The following is an 18,456-nucleotide window of genomic DNA, read 5'->3' as shown; positions in this document are numbered from 1 at the left end:
AGTCGAGTTGATGTCGTCATCAGTCCGCGCACGTTAACAGTAGCCGACAAGCGGAGCATCTCATGACAATAAATATGACACTAAAACTCTTCCGCCACAATATATTGAAACGACGTCCACTGTATACCCCACCCACACTACTTAAACGTGGCCTCAGAATTCAAAACACACACATACTCGGCACGTAAATATATAAAACAACGCCGTGCAAGCTAATTAGCCTAGCTAGCCTGTTGTTTATAAGTGGTGTATTCCATGACAATGTGCTAAATATTACACTAAAATACTCTTCCGCCACAATATATTGAAACGACGTCCACTGTATACCCCACACTACTTAAACGTGGCCTCAGAATTCAAAACACACACATACTCGGCACGTAAATATATAAAACAACGCCGTGCAAGCTAATTAGCCTAGCAAGCCTTGTTGTTGAGTGAGTCCTAGTACCTCTGGGTCTCCTTCCGGATCTCGTTCGCTCTCGGCCATCTCCTTCACTGATTGGTTGTTAGCTGTTGTGCGTATGCACGTCACGTCATCACGTAACGTTGGTTGTTGTTAGTGGGTGTGCTGAGCCGAGGCTGAACGGAGCCAAGCTTGGAAATCGATATATCGAAACTTTGCGACCACGTTTCATGTTTATTTCGAGGAAATAATTTATCGCGATAGTTATCGTTATCGTTTTATCGCCCAGCCCTACTGTCAAGTTTAATTAACTTCTTATGCTGCTGCGAATGTCTCAAGTCGAGTTGATGTCGTCATCAGTCCGCGCACGTTAGCAGTTAGCCGACAAGCGGAGTATCTCATGACAATAAATATGACACTAAAATACTCTCTTCCGCCACAATATATTGAAACGAACTGTATACCCCACACTACTATAAACGTGGCCTCAGAATTCAAAACACACACATACTCGGCACGTAAATATATAAAACATCGCCGTGCAAGCTAATTAGCCTAGCAAGCCTTGTTGTTGATAAGCGGTGTATTCCATGACAATGTGCTAAAATATGACACTAAAATACTCTCTTCCGCCACAATATATTGAAACGACGTCCACTGTATACCCCCACTACTATAAACGTGGCCTCAGAATTCACGCCACACACATACTCGGCACGTAAATACATAAAACATCGCCGTGCAAGCTAATTAGCCTAGCAAGCCTTGTTGTTGAGTGAGTCCTACCTCCTTCCGGGTCTACGTCGCTCTCGGCCATCTCCTTCACTGATTGGTTGTTAGCTGTTGTGCGTAAGCACGTCATCACGTAACGTTGGTTGTTGGTTAGTGAGTGTGCTGAGCCGAGGCTGAACGGAGCCAAGCTTGGAAAATCGATATATCGAAACTTTGCGACCACGTTTCATGTTTATTTCGAGGAAATAATTTATCGCGATAGTTATCGTTATCGTTTTATCGCCCAGCCCTATAACTGTCTACAAAGTGTCTCACAGTAAAACACAAACGAAATACTCAATGTGCAAGTTCCCTATAGCCTTTGAAAAACTCGAATACAATCAAACCAATATAAAAGTGCTGTTGGATATAGGCTACATTTATATAAATGTATAAAATCTAAAACAGTGCTACATTCTTATGTATGAAATAAAAAATAATGGCCATTAACTTTAGGCAGGCCTATTGCATTTTGCAATAAAGTAGGATATTATAGGCTATTCGTTTTTGTCACTTTGTGCATTTTAAACAAAATAAAACAATGCTCATGTGCCTATATCTGCCATGCAGTGCCACGGCAGCTACATTATCTTTGAGTTCACTTTCAAGAACACGAGTTTAGCCAATGTCTGAGGCTTCAAACTCATGCGGTGATTTCTTGACATCAAACCAGCAGCGGAAAACACCCTCTCTGCGCTCGCAGAGCCACTGGGAATACTGAACACTTTGCGGGCAACTTTACTCGGGCGTGGAAAGGACTTGGAATTTTTTTTCCAAAATGCAATAACATCTTTGACATCGTCAGGGTTTGATCTTCGGGACGAGAGGTAGGTTTCAACTTCTGTTTTCGCATTGCCTCCTCCCGTGGGCTGATTCTCTGAGAAGTATGATCCAAATATACGAGGCCTCTTGATTTCTTCGGGCGCGTCAGACTCTCCGCCGTCGGACTCGGGTTGACCTGCTGCCTCTCCAGCAGCGACTGCTGCGGTCATCTCCTCTGTTTCTTTGACGAGGAGGTCGCGTATTTCTCCAAGTTTATTACAAACCAACTCATCACGGATTATCCACTCTGTTTTGAAACGAGGATCTAACAGCGACGCGAAGAGGAGGTGTTTATCATCATAGTACATTCTGAAGCGAGTGGACACGTTATTGGACAGTGTTTCCGCGAAAGAAGCTATTCCTAATGGAAGGGCAGCGTTGTTGTTGACAAGCAGGGATTTGAGCTCGCCTACAGCCGGGAGAATCATGCCCAAATTCCCAAGCTCCCGTTGCATGTTGTCTGTGAGGTCAGCCAGCGGTGACAATACTTCAACAAGGTGATTGAGCCGACGCACGTCATTAAGTGTGAGAATAGCGGCAGTAGTTTTAAGTTTGCTCTGCCACAATGCATCTTTTTTGAATAGCTTTAGGACAGACTCCACCATGCGCAGCTGGCTGCTCCATCGCGTCGGGCAAGCAGTGGTGGGTCGTACACCCAAAGAGTCAGTTTCCTCCGTGTTCAGACAACTCTTACGCACACTTTTCACTAGCTTTCCCACTTTAACTAGCAGGCGATTGATATCATCATGCTCGTTAACTGCGTCTTTGATAGCTAACTGAAGCAGATGAATTGGGCATCGCAGGTGTAAACTTGATACGGTGAAGTACTGGTTTACCATAGCCTCTACATTATTAGTGACCACTAGGGATGGGTATCGTTAGGATTTTATCGATACTACTACTCTTATCGATACTGCTTAACGGTTCGGTACTTTATCGATACTCTTATCGGTTCTTTTTGGTTCTTTTTTTGCAAGAAAAAAAGACAATTAATTAAGAACAGAATCAACATTGCTTTATTATTTATAAATACAACTTTATAAATAAGTATTATAAATAAATATAATTTCTTCAGCAACAACAATGTTCTTTTATATAACTTTATAAATAAATATAATAAATTAATATAATTTCTTCAGCAACAGCAGCAACAATGTTTTAAATGTGTCTGACTCTGAATTATAGACTTTTTATAATAAACAACAAATGCAAAAGGCTAACAGAACTGTGACACTCGTTCACCCTATCCTCTGTCATCCTTCCTCTAGCTGCTAGGGAGAAAGGACTTTGGGTGGTGGAGGGAGGTAGAGGGAGGATGTCCCTCTACCTCTAGGGCTCACTGGCCTGGGACATAGTGGCTGACGCCTCAGCTTGACGATCTATAAAAAGTTTAGATTGTAGTATTTGTAGCTAAACAATTGTTTTGTTTATTAGCCTATTTGTAATAATTCGTTATTAGCCTAGGCAACTCCGTATCTTGGCTTACGGTTACGGCTGCAGTGGATGCAGATGGAACACTGCGCGCAAGGCAGTCGAATACGCGCATTTCTGCACACTAATATCATGTTTTGCCAACAGATGTTTTGATAAATTGATTTGCTCGTATTGCCACCCTTACTGGCAAATGTTTTGTTGCACTTGTGGCAACGTGCATTGTCGGCATTGACCCTTGTAAAGTATATCCATACTTTAGAACGCTTCGCTCTATCCGCCATGATCACGACTCAGTGCATGCAGAGCTGCTGTCTGTGTGCAGAGCGCTATAGCACGGGGCGTCGGGGACACTTTCATTAAGGAGTACCCGTATGTAGGACCCGTATGTCTATGTGTAGCACTAGCGAGCGACTCGCGAGGAGTGTGTGTAATAATTGACTCGCTGGCTGCGGCTCGCTTCTCGTGCAGAGACAGAGAGAGGATCGTTCGCAACTTTTAAATAATAATAATAATAATAATAATAATAATAATAATTTCTCTAGAGTATCGATAGCAGTACCGAGGACGTCAGAGCTTATAAATACTCCGGTATTTTCTAATATAGTACCGGTCCCCGTTTAAAACCGGGGTCCGGGGGGCATCCCTAGTGACCACGTCCACTTGGTTTTGCGAGAGCGCAGGTTCCTCCTCCGCTATTTCCTCCCCTTCCTCCACCACCAGTGCCACTTCATCATCATCATCTTTCTCCTCTTCTCCTTCAGCATCAGGCAGGATGTTAAATGCCTTGACCATGTTGCTGGCACTGTCTGTCACCACACGAATCACGCGTTGATGAATGTTCCAATTTTTCAGCACACTTTCATACTTTTGATATATGCGATCTGCAGTGTGAGACCCTGTTATGTGCTCACAGCCTAACAGAACCGTGTGGCCCTTGAACGTCCCGTCGATAAAACTTGCCACAATAGCAAGGAAACTGTGGCCTCTTCTACTTGTCCAAATATCAGATGCAAGAACGAACCCTTCACCCATTCCTATGAGCTCTCGTAGTTTGACTTCCATCTCTTGTATGGCATGTGGCATAAGTGTGTCCCGGACAGTATTGTAGCAGGGCGGGGTGTAACCTGGTTGGGCCATGCCGGCAAAATGTCTCATACCTTCACGTTCTCCTTTACTTAGGGGGTCGTAATCCATGGATATCATTTAAAAAAACGCTTCATCCAGCTCCCTTTTTCTTTCACGTGTCACGTTTGGTGCCTTTTTTCCAGTGAGGAAATTGTGCAGATGCTCACGCTGTTTCTCTTTTTGTTGCTGCTGCGTCTGGGCATCTAAAACAAATAATAAATGCATGCTTTATATTAGGTCTACAATACATTAAGCTGTAATAAGGCTACCAATTTCAAAATGGCTAATAATGACAACAAACCTTTGGATTTCTTCTCATTATGTTCGCGAAATATGTGGTCATGCTTCCTCCCAATGTGTCTCTTTAGATTCCAAGAAGAATCTTTTCCGACGGTAATATGGTCTGCACATTCTGTCTCCTCACCATCATCGTTAGTTGTTTTCACGATACATTGGAACTTATTCTCTGTTACTTTTTTAAAATACTTAGCAAACACGGCCATGCTTTCACGTTGTGGGATTTCTTGTAAGCACAATTCTGTTTACAGGACGGACACTGAGGACGGGTGCATTGTGGACCGGTGCCTACTGGTCTGGTCTGGTAGACGCCTCCCAGACCAGTGCCGTGCGCAATGAGGAGCGGACCTGAGCGGCTTGGAGCGGAGGAGAACTCTCGCTCCGGTCGTCGCGCCGACCCATTTTAAAACCCACCTCGCTCACGTCAAAACGGCCCGCTCCGCGCCCCGCGCCGCTCACATGGCCTGCTGTGCATTGCACCGGAAAACGCGAGGACAGGAAGCCGTCATGAAATCGCTGTAGTCTTATTAACTAAAAGATTTTAACAAAATAAAACCAGCAGCACTATTGCATAACTGAGTCATGTATTTCTTCCTTTAGGGGAGTAGGACATTTGTTTCACAGTTTTAGCATGATGTTTTATGGCTAGGTAGGATCGGTATCAGCCGATACTCAAGGGCAGGCTGTGATATCGGTATCGGACATGAAAAAGTGGTGTCGTGCCATCCCTACCTACAACATACCAAAAGCATCTGGACAACCTATATCCTTTGTGTCTAGTAGGCATGGGCCAATGTGTGATTTTGGTGGTATGTGCTATTGCACAGATGTGTCCCTTTACTTAGTAATGCACTAGGGCTGACCCCTATTAGTCGACTAATCGGTCGAAAGGAGCCGTAGTCGACTGGCCAACCAGAGGCTAACTGCCTACGAAAACAGGCACAGAGGCACTGAAAGAGGATTTCACCCATCTAATGAACACACTAGACTAGACATATCTAGATGTATCCATCAGTGGACCAATTGCATGCTTTTGCAGAGGACAAGAAGCCTTCAGTCGACTCCTTCAGACATTAAGCACCCCCACAGCCCAAATGGAATGATAAAAAAAAATATATATATATTTTTTAAATATTATATATATATTTTTTTTTATTTCTTTTTGTCTACCAATAGTCGACTAACTGCAAATTTTGGTCAATCATAGTCGACCATCCAAATCCTTAGTCGGGGACAGCCCTAGTATGCACACCAGGGCTCCAGACTAACTTTTTTCACCACCGTCCCAGAACCGTCCCAAAGTGAATGTAACCGTCCCAAAAATCAAATGTTGTTTCTTTACTTTCATTTTGTCGTCTATAGTTGTTATTGCCATAAGAAACACCAGTCAGAGAAGGGGAGAATAAATTGATTTAGTCAAAAGGCTCCCAGGTGGAAAGATTTCACAAGAATAATTACGATTAAAAAAAAAATATATATATATATATATATATATAAATAAAAAAAAAGTGTTTAACAAGGTGCTAGTATAGGGATATTTGTTCACGGTGCTGTTATAGTCAACCAATTGGAGCCATGTTGATTATTCCTTCCATAGGAAAATATATTTAAATGTATTTGTATTTTATTTCGTTTTAGTTTTTTTTGTTATTACAAATGTGTGTGTTTATGGTTGAACATTTTAGAGATAAATAAAGATCAAATCAAATCTAACTGAATAAGTTATCCCTCTTCTAACAAGAAAGAAAAACGTAGTTTAGCTTTAAACTATATAATGTCATTGCGTCCAGAGATTTCACCTTTGATAACTAAAGTAATGACACTTGACTAGTAATGAAACATGTCCCTTAGATCGCGCTGTCCTCCTGGTCGATATTGATAACTGCTGCTAAAATTAAATAAAATAAGTCCCGAGTCGAGACTCCGTGCTGCTCCCAACGAATCCCAATAGTATGCAACTGCAGAGCCGCAGAGCAGGGGCGCTTTCAGGTCCGGTCACAGGCCCGCTCAACAGCGCCCCCCACCCAACGGCTGAATTGCCAATGGCTGAATTGGAGTATTGCACTGTGCGGGCACAGCGGCCCCGCTCTGCGGCTCTGCAGCTGCATGCTTCTCGCAAAATCCAACATCCAGCTCCCGCTGCCCAGCCGTCGTTATCAGAACACTACACACATATCATAATGTTCACAGCAAACTGTAGTTGATCACCAGGTATGTTTTATTAACGTAGAATAATTCATATATATATATGCGCGCACTGACAGTAGGCTAATTGACATTTCCTGTGAAAAAAATAAAATCCTCTCTGTCCCGTTTGCGTCCCAAAAAAGATTTCTGTTCGTCCCAAATCAATATTTGATCATCCCCGGGACGACGGGACGCGTGTAGCTTATTCCCAGCGGAAGAGTGCGTCGCGTGCTTCCGCGTTTTCTCTGATTGGCCATGTGACCACGGCAGCGCGAGAGAGCTGCAGCGCGGAAATAGGCTGTCTATTGCCTCGCGCTGCAGCGCGGAAATAGGCTGTCTATTGCCATTCTCTAAGACAAACTCTAACCTTAACCAGCTCCTTAACAGCGCCTAAACTTAACCCTTCTAACCTTAACCAACTCCGAAACAATGCCTAACCTTAACCCTAACCTTAAGTTAACAAAATTGAAGGGATTCGAACTTGTCACCAACGGACCGCAGCGCTGCCAGTTGAGCTAAGCGTCGAATGAAAATCATCTGGGATTACGCAGGCCTGTACAGTGCGACATATATCTCGCACGTGCTACAGCAACAGCGGTCTGTGCGATGGATGGATTTACTTCAGTAGCACTGGTGCGATAGGGATTCGGTTCATATAGATACTCTTATTTTGAAAATCCTGTAGCGGGTCTCATTTCTGCCCACGCGCAGCTCCAGCTAGGCTCCGAAAGCTAGCAACGTTCAGGTGCATATGATAATCTTATTTTGAAAAAACTCTTGTGACAACTCGACGAGTCATATCCGCCCTATCCGTGCGCCTTCTGCAAGCAGAGCAGCGCGTTGGTCGGTTGCTGCGTTAACACAGCAGTGCGCCTACACGTCCCGAAATAAGTCCGTGGTGTTTTTTTCTTCTCGCAACGGGTCAAATGCATCTACATGCTTTGCACCGTCGCCATTCCTTTATGCGCACATCGCCCGAAATTAACGTTTATGTACCATTACAATCACTACAACGTTAGCAAGCTAACAAGCTAATCCTGATCACAGGCAGAGCCAGCAGACACAGTGTGGAAAGGGAAATGGGGGGGCACTCTCTCCCCTTCCCTGTGTGTGTGTGTGCGTGCGTGCGTTTGGAAAGATGATGAAGTCACTAGTCAGGACAGGAGTATATTATAGTAAACTGAGGATGGACAGATAATGTTGATATTCAAATAAACAAGTTTCGAGAGGAGTGGAAGTTTGAAGACAGACTAGACTACAATATGATGCGGGGGTGGTGAGTTGAAACAGTGTGTGTGAATGAATGAATGAGAACTTTATTTAACAGATTGCAGAATGGGTACAGTACAGTATGGCTCAATACACACAATTGTTAAGGGGATGCAGACCTGAGAAAGACGTTTGTCTTGTTTACATCAGGGTCCCCCATTGTCCCAACCGACCCCACTTCTATGTTTCAATAAATTATTTGCATTTAAAACTATTAACGCTGACTCATTCCTTCAGTCCACTAAAAATTATGCTAATATTCCTTATGTTGTTTATGATATTAATTGAAAATAGCATATGAGTATCATAGTAATAATAACACATGGCGATATACTAAATGACAGCCAAACATGGCACTGCAACTAAATAACACAAATACAATAGGCACATTTGTGACTGTTACAAATATAACAAGTTTTATACTTGTGCTACAAGATTTTGGCCTGTGCTACAAAACTATCAACCTCTGTAGCACCAGTGCTATGTGCAAAAAAAGTTAACGTACAGCCCTGGATTACGGCTACATAATGCCGCAAGCTCTGCCGCTCTGCGGCTGCCGTGCTGCCGCGGGGCGTGTCTCATCCAATCAGGGAAAACGCGGAAGCACTCGGCAGCACTCTTCCTCTGGGAATAAGCAATAAGCCGACGGGACATCGTTAGTCTCGAGCCCTGATGCAAACACGCATGCATGCACGCATAGTGTAATAAATATGTAATAAATAGTTTGTTAATAAATTTAACATTTTTCACTGTGCTCCTAAATTTCTTTGTGAGCTCCTAAATCTTTTCATTTAGGAGCACATGTGCTCCTTGGGAAAAAGGTTAGCGTAGAGCCCTGCCCTTGTCTTACAACAGCACAAGCTATATATTTGTTCTATTATTAACCACAAACCAAACTTTCTAAATGGTATAACAATAATTACAAACAAAAACTACAGGGATTGGTTTCTCATGGGGTTACACGCTTTCTGGGGGAGTCGGACACTGTTCTTTTGAAGTTGCACCTTGCTTTGATGACTCCTTCCACTGGCTTCAGATGCCTGTCCGGGAGGTTGTTTGTGACTGGGTGCACCATGGCTTGACATGAGTTTCACTGTCCAGGAGGTTGTTTGTGACTGGGTGCACCATGGCTTGACATGAGTTTCACTGTCCAGGAGGTTGTTTGTGACTGGGTGCACCATGGCTTGACATGAGTTTCACTGTCCAGGAGGTTGTTTGTGACTGGGTGCACCATGGCTTGCAGGAGGTTGTTTGTGACTGGGTGCACCATGGCTTGACATGAGTTTCACTGTCCAGGAGTTTTTTTTTTTTTTTTTTTTTTTTATATATTATACATGTTTTGGCCTTAAATAGTTTCAAAATATCAGTCATTTCTGAAAATAAGTTACAAAAGTAAAAAAATTATGCGTTTTGGAAAATAGCTCTTTATTTGATTATCATAAAAAAGTGTTTTCTATACAGAGATATCGACATCGGTAAATATCGGTATCGGCCAGAACAGCAATATTAATATCGGTTATCGGTATCGGCCACAATTTTCACATCGGTGCATCACTACACGGTGCACATGTGCAGTGGTTTGTCCACCAAAAAAGCGCCAAAAGATAGAAAAGAAACTAGCAGAGCCAGAACTGTTCAACTCCCCTGGAGCCACAGCCAGCAGAGAAGCCGGTTTACTTTCGCTTTCAAACCAGCTGCAGCCTGAGAACTGGAGTGTGAGGGGATGTAACACTAAAGATGGCAGCAACGACAAAGAATTGCTGCGAAATAAACATACATCTGTTGTTTATAGAAACGATTTTTTTTTTCTTTTTTATATATTTGATTTTTTTTGTATTGATTTTTTTTATTGTTATCAATATCGTTATCGCGATATCATTTTGGCCATATCGCCCAGCCCTAGCTTGACATGAGTTTCACTGTCCAGGAGGTTGTTTGTGACTGGGTGCACCGTGGCTTGACATGAGTTTCACTGTCCAGGAGGTTGTTTGTGACTGGGTGCACCGTAGATTGACATACATGAGTTTCACTGCAGAGAGCTGTGGTAGCATATCTGATGGATTTCAGGGATGGTACGATGTCCTCAATGCTCTGCCACATTTAGTCTGTCAGCTCTAGGGTCCTCACATCGGCCAGCATTGTCACACTTCGCTCCGATAGCGTGACAGTCACTGCCCATCTTTGCTTGTGCAGACTACATTCTAAAGCCAGATGTGAACAGGCGTACTTGGAGCTGGTCACTTGCGGTCAGATCACCCAGATCTGATCTTTAATGCCAGATCTGAACAGCGCCATAATCGCTTAGTCAAACCAGAGCTGGATTTGCAGCTGGGTCTATGACTAATAGTGACTGATGATCATATTCAGTCAGACCAACAAAATGAGCTGTGTTTCGAATGGCCTACTTTAGTAACTTTGACAATGTGAATGTGACCTACTTTAGTTTCAAATTTAGTGATCCTAAGTATGGAGAGTTTAGAGAGTTGACAGTCCTGACAGTTACTCTTCATTGACCTGGCTATATAAAAACACCATACATATAAAATACATGCATGGTTTGAACTCTGGTCATTGTGTAAAAAAAGAGGATACAGTCTTTTTGTACATTCATCTATGATACAAAATAAATGATATAGCCTACTTGGGTTTGTGAATGAACGTTTTTGCATAAAGTGGATCATAGCATACTTGTTACAATGCCACATTATACTGTATAACCTTGCCTGTACATCCCATTTGGCCCTCAAAGCAGCCAGACCTACTGTAATAACCATGTGATATGGCTGTGGAATTCCAACCATTCCAGGGTAGTTATTTTCCTAAGGATGTGTACTGGTAGAGACTAGAGAAGGAACAGAGTGAGAGAGAAAAGGAAAAACAAAACCAACATTGACACAGTGTCTGGTAAAAAAGCTTTCATAATACCTGAATAATACAATGAAGGACAGTACTCCCATAGGTTTCGGCTAGTCTACTAGGTAGAATACAAATGTCTGACGTGTCTTAAGAGATTCTACCCATTAATGGTAAATGGTAAACTAAATGCCATAGGGATTGATGTAGCCAAAGTTACTGCAAACCAACTGTACCAATGAAAGGGAATTGTTTTCTATGAGATCACTAACACTGCGATTGTCGATACTAATGCTATGCAACGCTATAAGTATTCAAGTGACAGGCTGCAGCATTCAAAGCACTTCAATGATAGGCTACTCTATTGAGATTTGAAATTAAATGCAGCTGCAAGGGGTGATTCTGGGGGTTCATAAGACTTTGTAGGCCACAAGCTTCATGGACATGTTCAGACAGAGACTAGCTTGTTTCACTTGCATAGTTGCATTATAGTGATAGAATCCAATGACATTGTAGTTGTGACCTACATTCATCTATGATTTACCCTTTCTGCAAATGGTGTAAACGTTTAAAGTGCCACAGTCTGGCCTTCTTTTGAATTTGAACAAGTTTTGGTCTGAATGTTCTAAATGAAGGTGAGGACATGCAGGCTTCACCAAGTTTCTCGGTAATGCATGTTGACCGTCACTGGCAAACGGTGCACGTCTTCTGAGTGCTGGCTTTAGTTGACAGTGGCACAGGACCACTGACTGCGCACAGGCACTGAGGAGATCTAGCCTATGTTCACTCTGGGTTGCCAGGTGCATTATAATTAAACATAGTGTATGAAGGGCATAAGGCGCTTTCTCAATCTAATCTAGCAACACATATCCCCCATACAAAGCCCGGTTTCATTCATGTCACTATACAACTTAATTAAAATATCTTTTGGTAAACGGGAGATTATATAACCTGATGCACCAGATGGTTTGTTACAGAATCTCATGATCTCCCGAATCCAGCTGCATGTGGCCAAGAAAAACATGTGATCTCCACTTTGGTTTGCACAAATGTTGTAACGTGTGTGTGGTATACGTTTTCCAATTCACAAGCTTCTTCATGTGATAGTTTGAGTATCCTGCCATAGTTTCCTAGTCGTTTCTTTATGGCAACCTCAACTTTCACACATGCATACTTGGCTTGGTCTCCGTTTTTGTATGAATAGCGATATTATTCTGCCATCTTTACTAAATAAGGCTGAATGAACACACTCATATAGGCAGCGGTGGCCTAAAGGTAGAGAAGCGAGTTTGTGACCGGAAGGTCGCTGGTTCGATCCCCTGGACCGGCAGGAAAAATCTGGGCTGGGGAAATTAATTCATAACTCTCCCATCCCCTTAACAACTACCGCTGAAGTGCCCTTGAGCAAGGTACTTGGGCACTGGTTACACGTTTGCATGTCCAAGTTAAAAGGCAATGCCGTTTTGGCAGGCATTTTCGTTTTCCTAGCGGCAACGCTCAAAGGGGGTTTTCATTTTCAAAACTCCCCTGCAACTGTGCTATGTAAACTGCGCAAGCCAGATACGGAGCCGTTCACGCTAGGGATGCCCCGATCGATCGGCCCCCGATCGTTATCGGCCGATAATCAGTATAAATATGCGATCGGGGAATTCCGATAATTAGTCATATTCGCCGATCGCGGAAACTGATCAAGTGGATATCTCACTCGCTTGTCTCAGACGCACAGGACCTGCAAACTGCTCCTCCTCCCTAGCCCCGCCCGTACCCGTGTAGAGTTTGTAAACACGGAGGCGGACCTCCTCTGCTGAGTCTAGATAGTGCATTCGACCTGAGCTAACGTTAGCTACCTAGCTATCGTTACTGTTTAAACAAAATTACCCAGTCAACTATTCACTTTTAGTAGGCATTGTCTAACGGTATTTAGCCGGCTAGCTACTGATAGCTCCGGATATCAACAAATGCCCCAGGAAGTCCAGTAGCCCATGTTGATATCTCCGTTAGCTTGCGTTAGCTTGCGTTAGCTGACGTTAGTTCACGGTTCAAAACGAAATGTCCGATTGAACTAAATAGTTGTCTTAACGTCATCTAGCCGGCTAGCAGTAGCTACAGATAGCTCCTGATATCAATGTCTTATAACATTGATTGAATGCGTATTCGAGCTGAGGGCTTGCTGAATGTGAAATGACCAAAGCATAACGTTACCAATAGGGTCCCGCTGCAGCGCCGGATAATCCTTTTTGGAGCTAGGGCTACTAGAGTACACACAGACAGTGGAGCTGTTTGCAGATAGCCAGCATTTTGACTTGTTGCGTGGTGGCGATGTCTCGCAGATAATACAAATACAAGTCTAATTATATAATATATATATTTTATTAAAAAAAAAAAAAGAAAAAAAAAAAAACTTTTTATATAAAATAATTTTTAATTTCTTTTTAATCAAAAACGATCGGTATCGGATCGGTATCGGCCGATATGGCTCACGACGATCGGTAATCTGTATCGGTGGCAAAAAACGTGATCGGGGCATCCCTAGTTCACGCCCAACGCCCATGCGCAGTAGACACCGACACATGGTGATCGAGTGTTCGTTCGGACGTCTGCAAGGCGTGCTTTGCGATGCTCCGGAGAGATATGGACTTTACATAATGCTGTGCTCTCTCTATCTGTCTGAAGCGGAGCGGGGCTCTGCTGTGCTTTAGTTTACACACACTCCCGACCGAGGCGCACACACGTATGCTCACACACGCGCTGTGCTCTCTCTATCTGTCTGAAGCGGAGCGGGGCTCTGCTGTGCTTTAGTTTACACACACTCCCGACCGAGGCGCACACACGTATGCTCACACACGCGCTGTGCTCTCTCTATCTGTCTGAAGCAGAGCGGGGCTCTGCTGTGCTTTTCACACACTCCCGACCGAGGCGCACACACATGCTCACAGACGCGCTGTGCTCTCTCTTATCTGTCTGAAGAGGAGCGGGGCTCTGCTGTGCTTTACACACACTCCCGACCGAGGCGCACACACAAATACCTCCCGCGCATACAGGAGACAAACAACGTCTAACTTGCCTGCCAATACACAACGTTCTGAAAAGTGAAATGAAACGTTGTTTTTCCTTTCATGTAACTGCAGCCTTAACTCCCAACTGCTCCAGTGGAGTTGCTCAGTGGCCAATGGTGTCGACTGTGGTTGTACTGGGCAGCTCCCAGGTATGAATGGAACTGTGTGAATGTGAAGCAGGGCGTTCCTGAAAAAGAGCATCTGTGCTCAGCGAACCTACCCTAGGTAAATAAAGAACAATATTCCTTACAGTATCCATTAGGGGTGTAACGATTTGACCTCACAACGATTAGATTCTATTACGATTCTTCAGGCAACGATTCAAAGCATCATGAAATCTCTTCATTTGACCACGATTCGATTAGATTTGATAAATTTTCTATCCGTTAATTCCCCCAAAAATGTTCAATACACAAATGTGGCTGGGGGAACTGATTCACTCAGCATGAATGGACTATAGGTCAATAAAAACAATACATTAATTCATTTCTATTATAATCGATTCTAACATTTTCAAATCGATGCAGTTGAATCGTCACATTAGGATCGATGCATCGTTACACCCCTAGTATCCATGCAATCGGACACTTTGAGTCCTTAGATATGTTGGATGATTTCTGTACTTTTCACTACATTTTATTTCTCTCTCGTCCGGTTACAAACAGACAGACGGTATTGCAGTCCTTTGGTTTGTTTTTAAATTGGAAGGCAGAAGCTAACATAAATCATGTGTTTGCAATTTGCATACATACCAGTTCCAAAAGTTCATCCTCTCCTAACTGTCAAAACAGAGTCATCATCAGCCCTGTCCAACAAACAGTTACTCACTGAAAGATTATTTAACAAGGACACCAGGGGAGGAAACTAACTTTTTGGCTTACCAGCCAACTGGCGAGTATCTGATTTTTTTTACCAGCCAAACAGATTTTTTACCAGACAAAAAAAATCGCTAATTGTGATAATTACTTCTTTGTATGTCAAGCCGTGTCAATGTTGTGTATGCATCTGGGTAGGCACACTGTGCCTTTAAGACAGCACGGTGGTCTTACGACAGTGCTGTGAAGTACCGTCAAGTGTTGTGGTAACGTCAGTTGGGTTGGTGTGCTGTTGTGCACAGTGCACTGGTTGAGCTAGCCCCTTTCGTGACTGCGATGTGCAAGCCAGGGGCTTTTGAGCATGAAATAAAATGTCTAACCTTACGTCGTAGTCCGGTGCTTTTTTGGAAACATTATAGTCATAACAGATACACCTAGCTGGCTGCTTTGAGCACACGGGGCTAACGTTAGCTAGCAAGCAGCTATAGCTAAAACGCTAACTAGAAGCTAACCACTGTATACAGTTCCAGTAGACTAACATTACACCTCTGTGATTTAAATGTGTCCTTAGTAACTTATACTCGAGGGTTGTACTAGGGTTGGATGCAGTTCCCCGTTGGTCAGTCTGTCTGTTTTCCATCTTCTGCTGTGTTTAACGTTATCTGTTTGCGAGTGCTCCTGATGGCTAGCCTAGTACCGCGGGACTTTTATTATTATATGTCTGCGGGTTGGCCAGTACTGCGCAAACGTTTATTAAACATTATATGTCCGCGGGTGGTCTTGTGCAGTGCTCTCGTGGCACTGTCAACTAAAGCGAACACTCAGAAGACGCGCACCGTTGCCAGTGCAGTGATTGCAGAATGTTTTATTTTTTTGTATACTCGCCAGCAGGGGAGGAAACTAACTTTTTGGCTTACCAGCCAACTGGCGGGTATCTGATTTTTTTTACCAGCCAAACGTAAAAAATACCAGCATTTGGCCAGTAAAGTGTTCTAATTTCCTCCCCTGAAGGACACATAGTGCCATAGATGCAAAGTGTTGCATGTTTTAAGGGGGGAGCTGCGCTCTGTGTTGTGTTGGCTTGGAGTGCCCTTTGCGCACATCATTTACAGCTTAAGAAACAAGCATACGTCTCTCTCTCTCTGAGTAAACAAGGTCATGTTTGTTTATATAAGTCTTTTATAGTCATTTTAACAGTCAACAAAATTGACACATTTCAGCACACAGCCTTCCTCAGCTTCAAACACAGAGGAAGGCTGTGTGCTGAAACACGTCCATGGGTTGATTTGCTGCCCATGCAGTGCTGGTAATTCCTTCCATTGTTCCAAAGTACTATGAATAGATTAGTTTTACTCGAGTGTTTAGAAACGAAATATATAGGCTACATAACACTTGCCGCCTGGTGGAGATCTGCGCTCTACCGAGTTGCACTTTTCTACTTATTACATCGCTCCTGTCCGTTTACAAATGCTGCTGCAGACACTGGAATTACCTCCTAAATAAAATGTTGTCTTCTCTCCTTCCCTCTCCTGTACCTCCATTCTTCCTTCTATCTTCCTGTGGAACCAATCTCCTTCACCTCTCTCTCTCTCTCTCTCTCTCTCTCTCTCTCTCTCTCTCTCTCTCTCTCTCTCTCTCTCTCTCTCTCTCTCTCTCTCTCTCTCTCTCTCTTCCCCCCCCCCCAGCGCTCCCTTGTTCAGCTGCCAGTCTTAGTGGTCAGTGCTGCTGGTCGGTCAGAGGCTGAGCGGAGGCCATGGCAGTGAAGGACCGCGTGGAGGCGGTGCTGAACGTGGGACTGCGTGTTCCCAGCATCATGCTCCTGGATGTCCTGTATCGCTGGGACGTCGGCTCCTTTTTCCAGAAGATCCAGCGCTCCAGCCTGTCCAACAACCCCCTGTTCCAGTACAAATACCTGGCACTCTACCTGCACTATTTAGGTCAGTGTTACTGTAACTGAGGGGTACAATTCCCTGACTGTATTAATCAAGTATTAGTATCATTAAACTACTACCGTCTTATGTACATTACTGGCCGTACCGTACACAGGTATATCAGATGAGAACTTCTCCACAATAACACGGTTTCCACACAAATACTCGTTTAGAATATTTATTACATCAAAGGTGGGATATTACATTACTCGAATGCGCTTATAAGGCAAATAGAATGTGCATAGGCAAATCAATAATGAATATTAGTAATTATCTCTGGTACTCAGGGGAGATACTGGAAAGGGGTGTACTACCGGTTGTAAGCCAGCAGGGGGAGGCAATGCTCTATGCAAGTCAATGGTTCCACAGAGGCGATATCACCCCTGTGTCAGCGGGGAAAGGCAGCCTGGTCCCAGGGTGCGCGCCGTGCAGGTGAAGCCGTGGAGTCTCTGCTCCGACAGAGACAGGCTCGAGTGATGTCCTCACGGGAATGTGTAGATCCCACAGCAGTGGGTGTAGACGGTTCTCTGCTCCAGCAGCCACAGTCAAAGCAATGAAGAATAATCCTGCCGGAAAATGGCTCTGCAATCACCGGTGTAGGTATCCTCCGTGGTGCGCGGTGGTCCACGGTTGAACTTGACGTTACTATCCTTATTAGCACGCGGCAATAAGTGCTCTATGTAGACGCACAATTACTCACTCCACGTGGTCTTTGACTCGTAATGAAGGCTTTTACTATTAAGGAGCGAACGATACGTTAAACAAACGTATTAGGATAACACGAGACTCTATCTTGGGGCAATACGAGCCCTATTCTGCCCACGTTGCGTAGTGGGGAGAGACGTCACTTGGATAACTGGAACTGAACGAGACTGAACGGGACGAGGGACTAAGAGGAATTCTACATTTCTTGCGCCCTATTTATATGCACGGTGAACAAATAGTACCATTCGTATTTCGGTAGCCGTATTCCTACGCGGAACCGGGGCTAGTTGGGACATGTTCGTCGGCACCATTGAACTTGACTCAAGGGGCCTGTCTGCTGGCGCCAGGTCCTGGTCCAATGAGAGAATGAACTATTATGGGCTGTAGGCTAAAGGGATATTCCGTGCATATGTACAAAGAATATACAAGGGATATCAAACGATATACAAATATTATGCAATATATATCAATCAATAAATACATATATTCGGTTTAATCTGACCCTTTGTAACAGTTACCAAAGACTTTCTCATCTAAGTCAAACTGACCTCTGGTCTGTTTATTTTCTTTTAAGGGTTCAACTCCAGTAGGTGGCCAGCCAACTTTCTTTAGACAACCTTTTATGTAAAATGTTTTATGTCTTAAGGTCAGAATGACTGAACCATCACCATTTTAGCAGGGCTTAAACATTTTTGAAGTACATAAGTCTATGCTAGCTAGTGTGGATATTCCCAAACCGCTAATTGTGAAGAATAAGAATGAGTGGCTTGCCGCTTTTCATTCAA

General features: G+C 43.7%; 1 protein-coding gene across 1 annotated transcript in view; it reads left to right on the top strand.

Annotated features, from left to right (window-relative positions):
• Positions 1–18,456, top strand: part of LOC311233203 (RING finger protein 145-like) — a 73,382-nt gene that overhangs the window by 13,761 nt on the left and 41,165 nt on the right. Inside the window, exon 2 of the mRNA XM_084320131.1 lies at positions 16,721–16,972. Coding sequence (XP_084176257.1) covers positions 16,789–16,972 — 184 coding nt within the window. The 5' untranslated portion in view covers positions 16,721–16,788. The remainder of the gene's footprint in view (positions 1–16,720; positions 16,973–18,456) is intronic.

The sequence above is a fragment of the Notolepis coatsorum genome (assembly GCF_963971535.1).
Source record: "Notolepis coatsorum genome assembly, chromosome: 8".
Taxonomy (NCBI): Eukaryota; Metazoa; Chordata; class Actinopteri; order Aulopiformes; family Paralepididae; genus Notolepis; species Notolepis coatsorum.
Note: the sequence above shows the minus strand (reverse complement) of the source record. Positions and strands in the feature narration are given on the sequence as shown.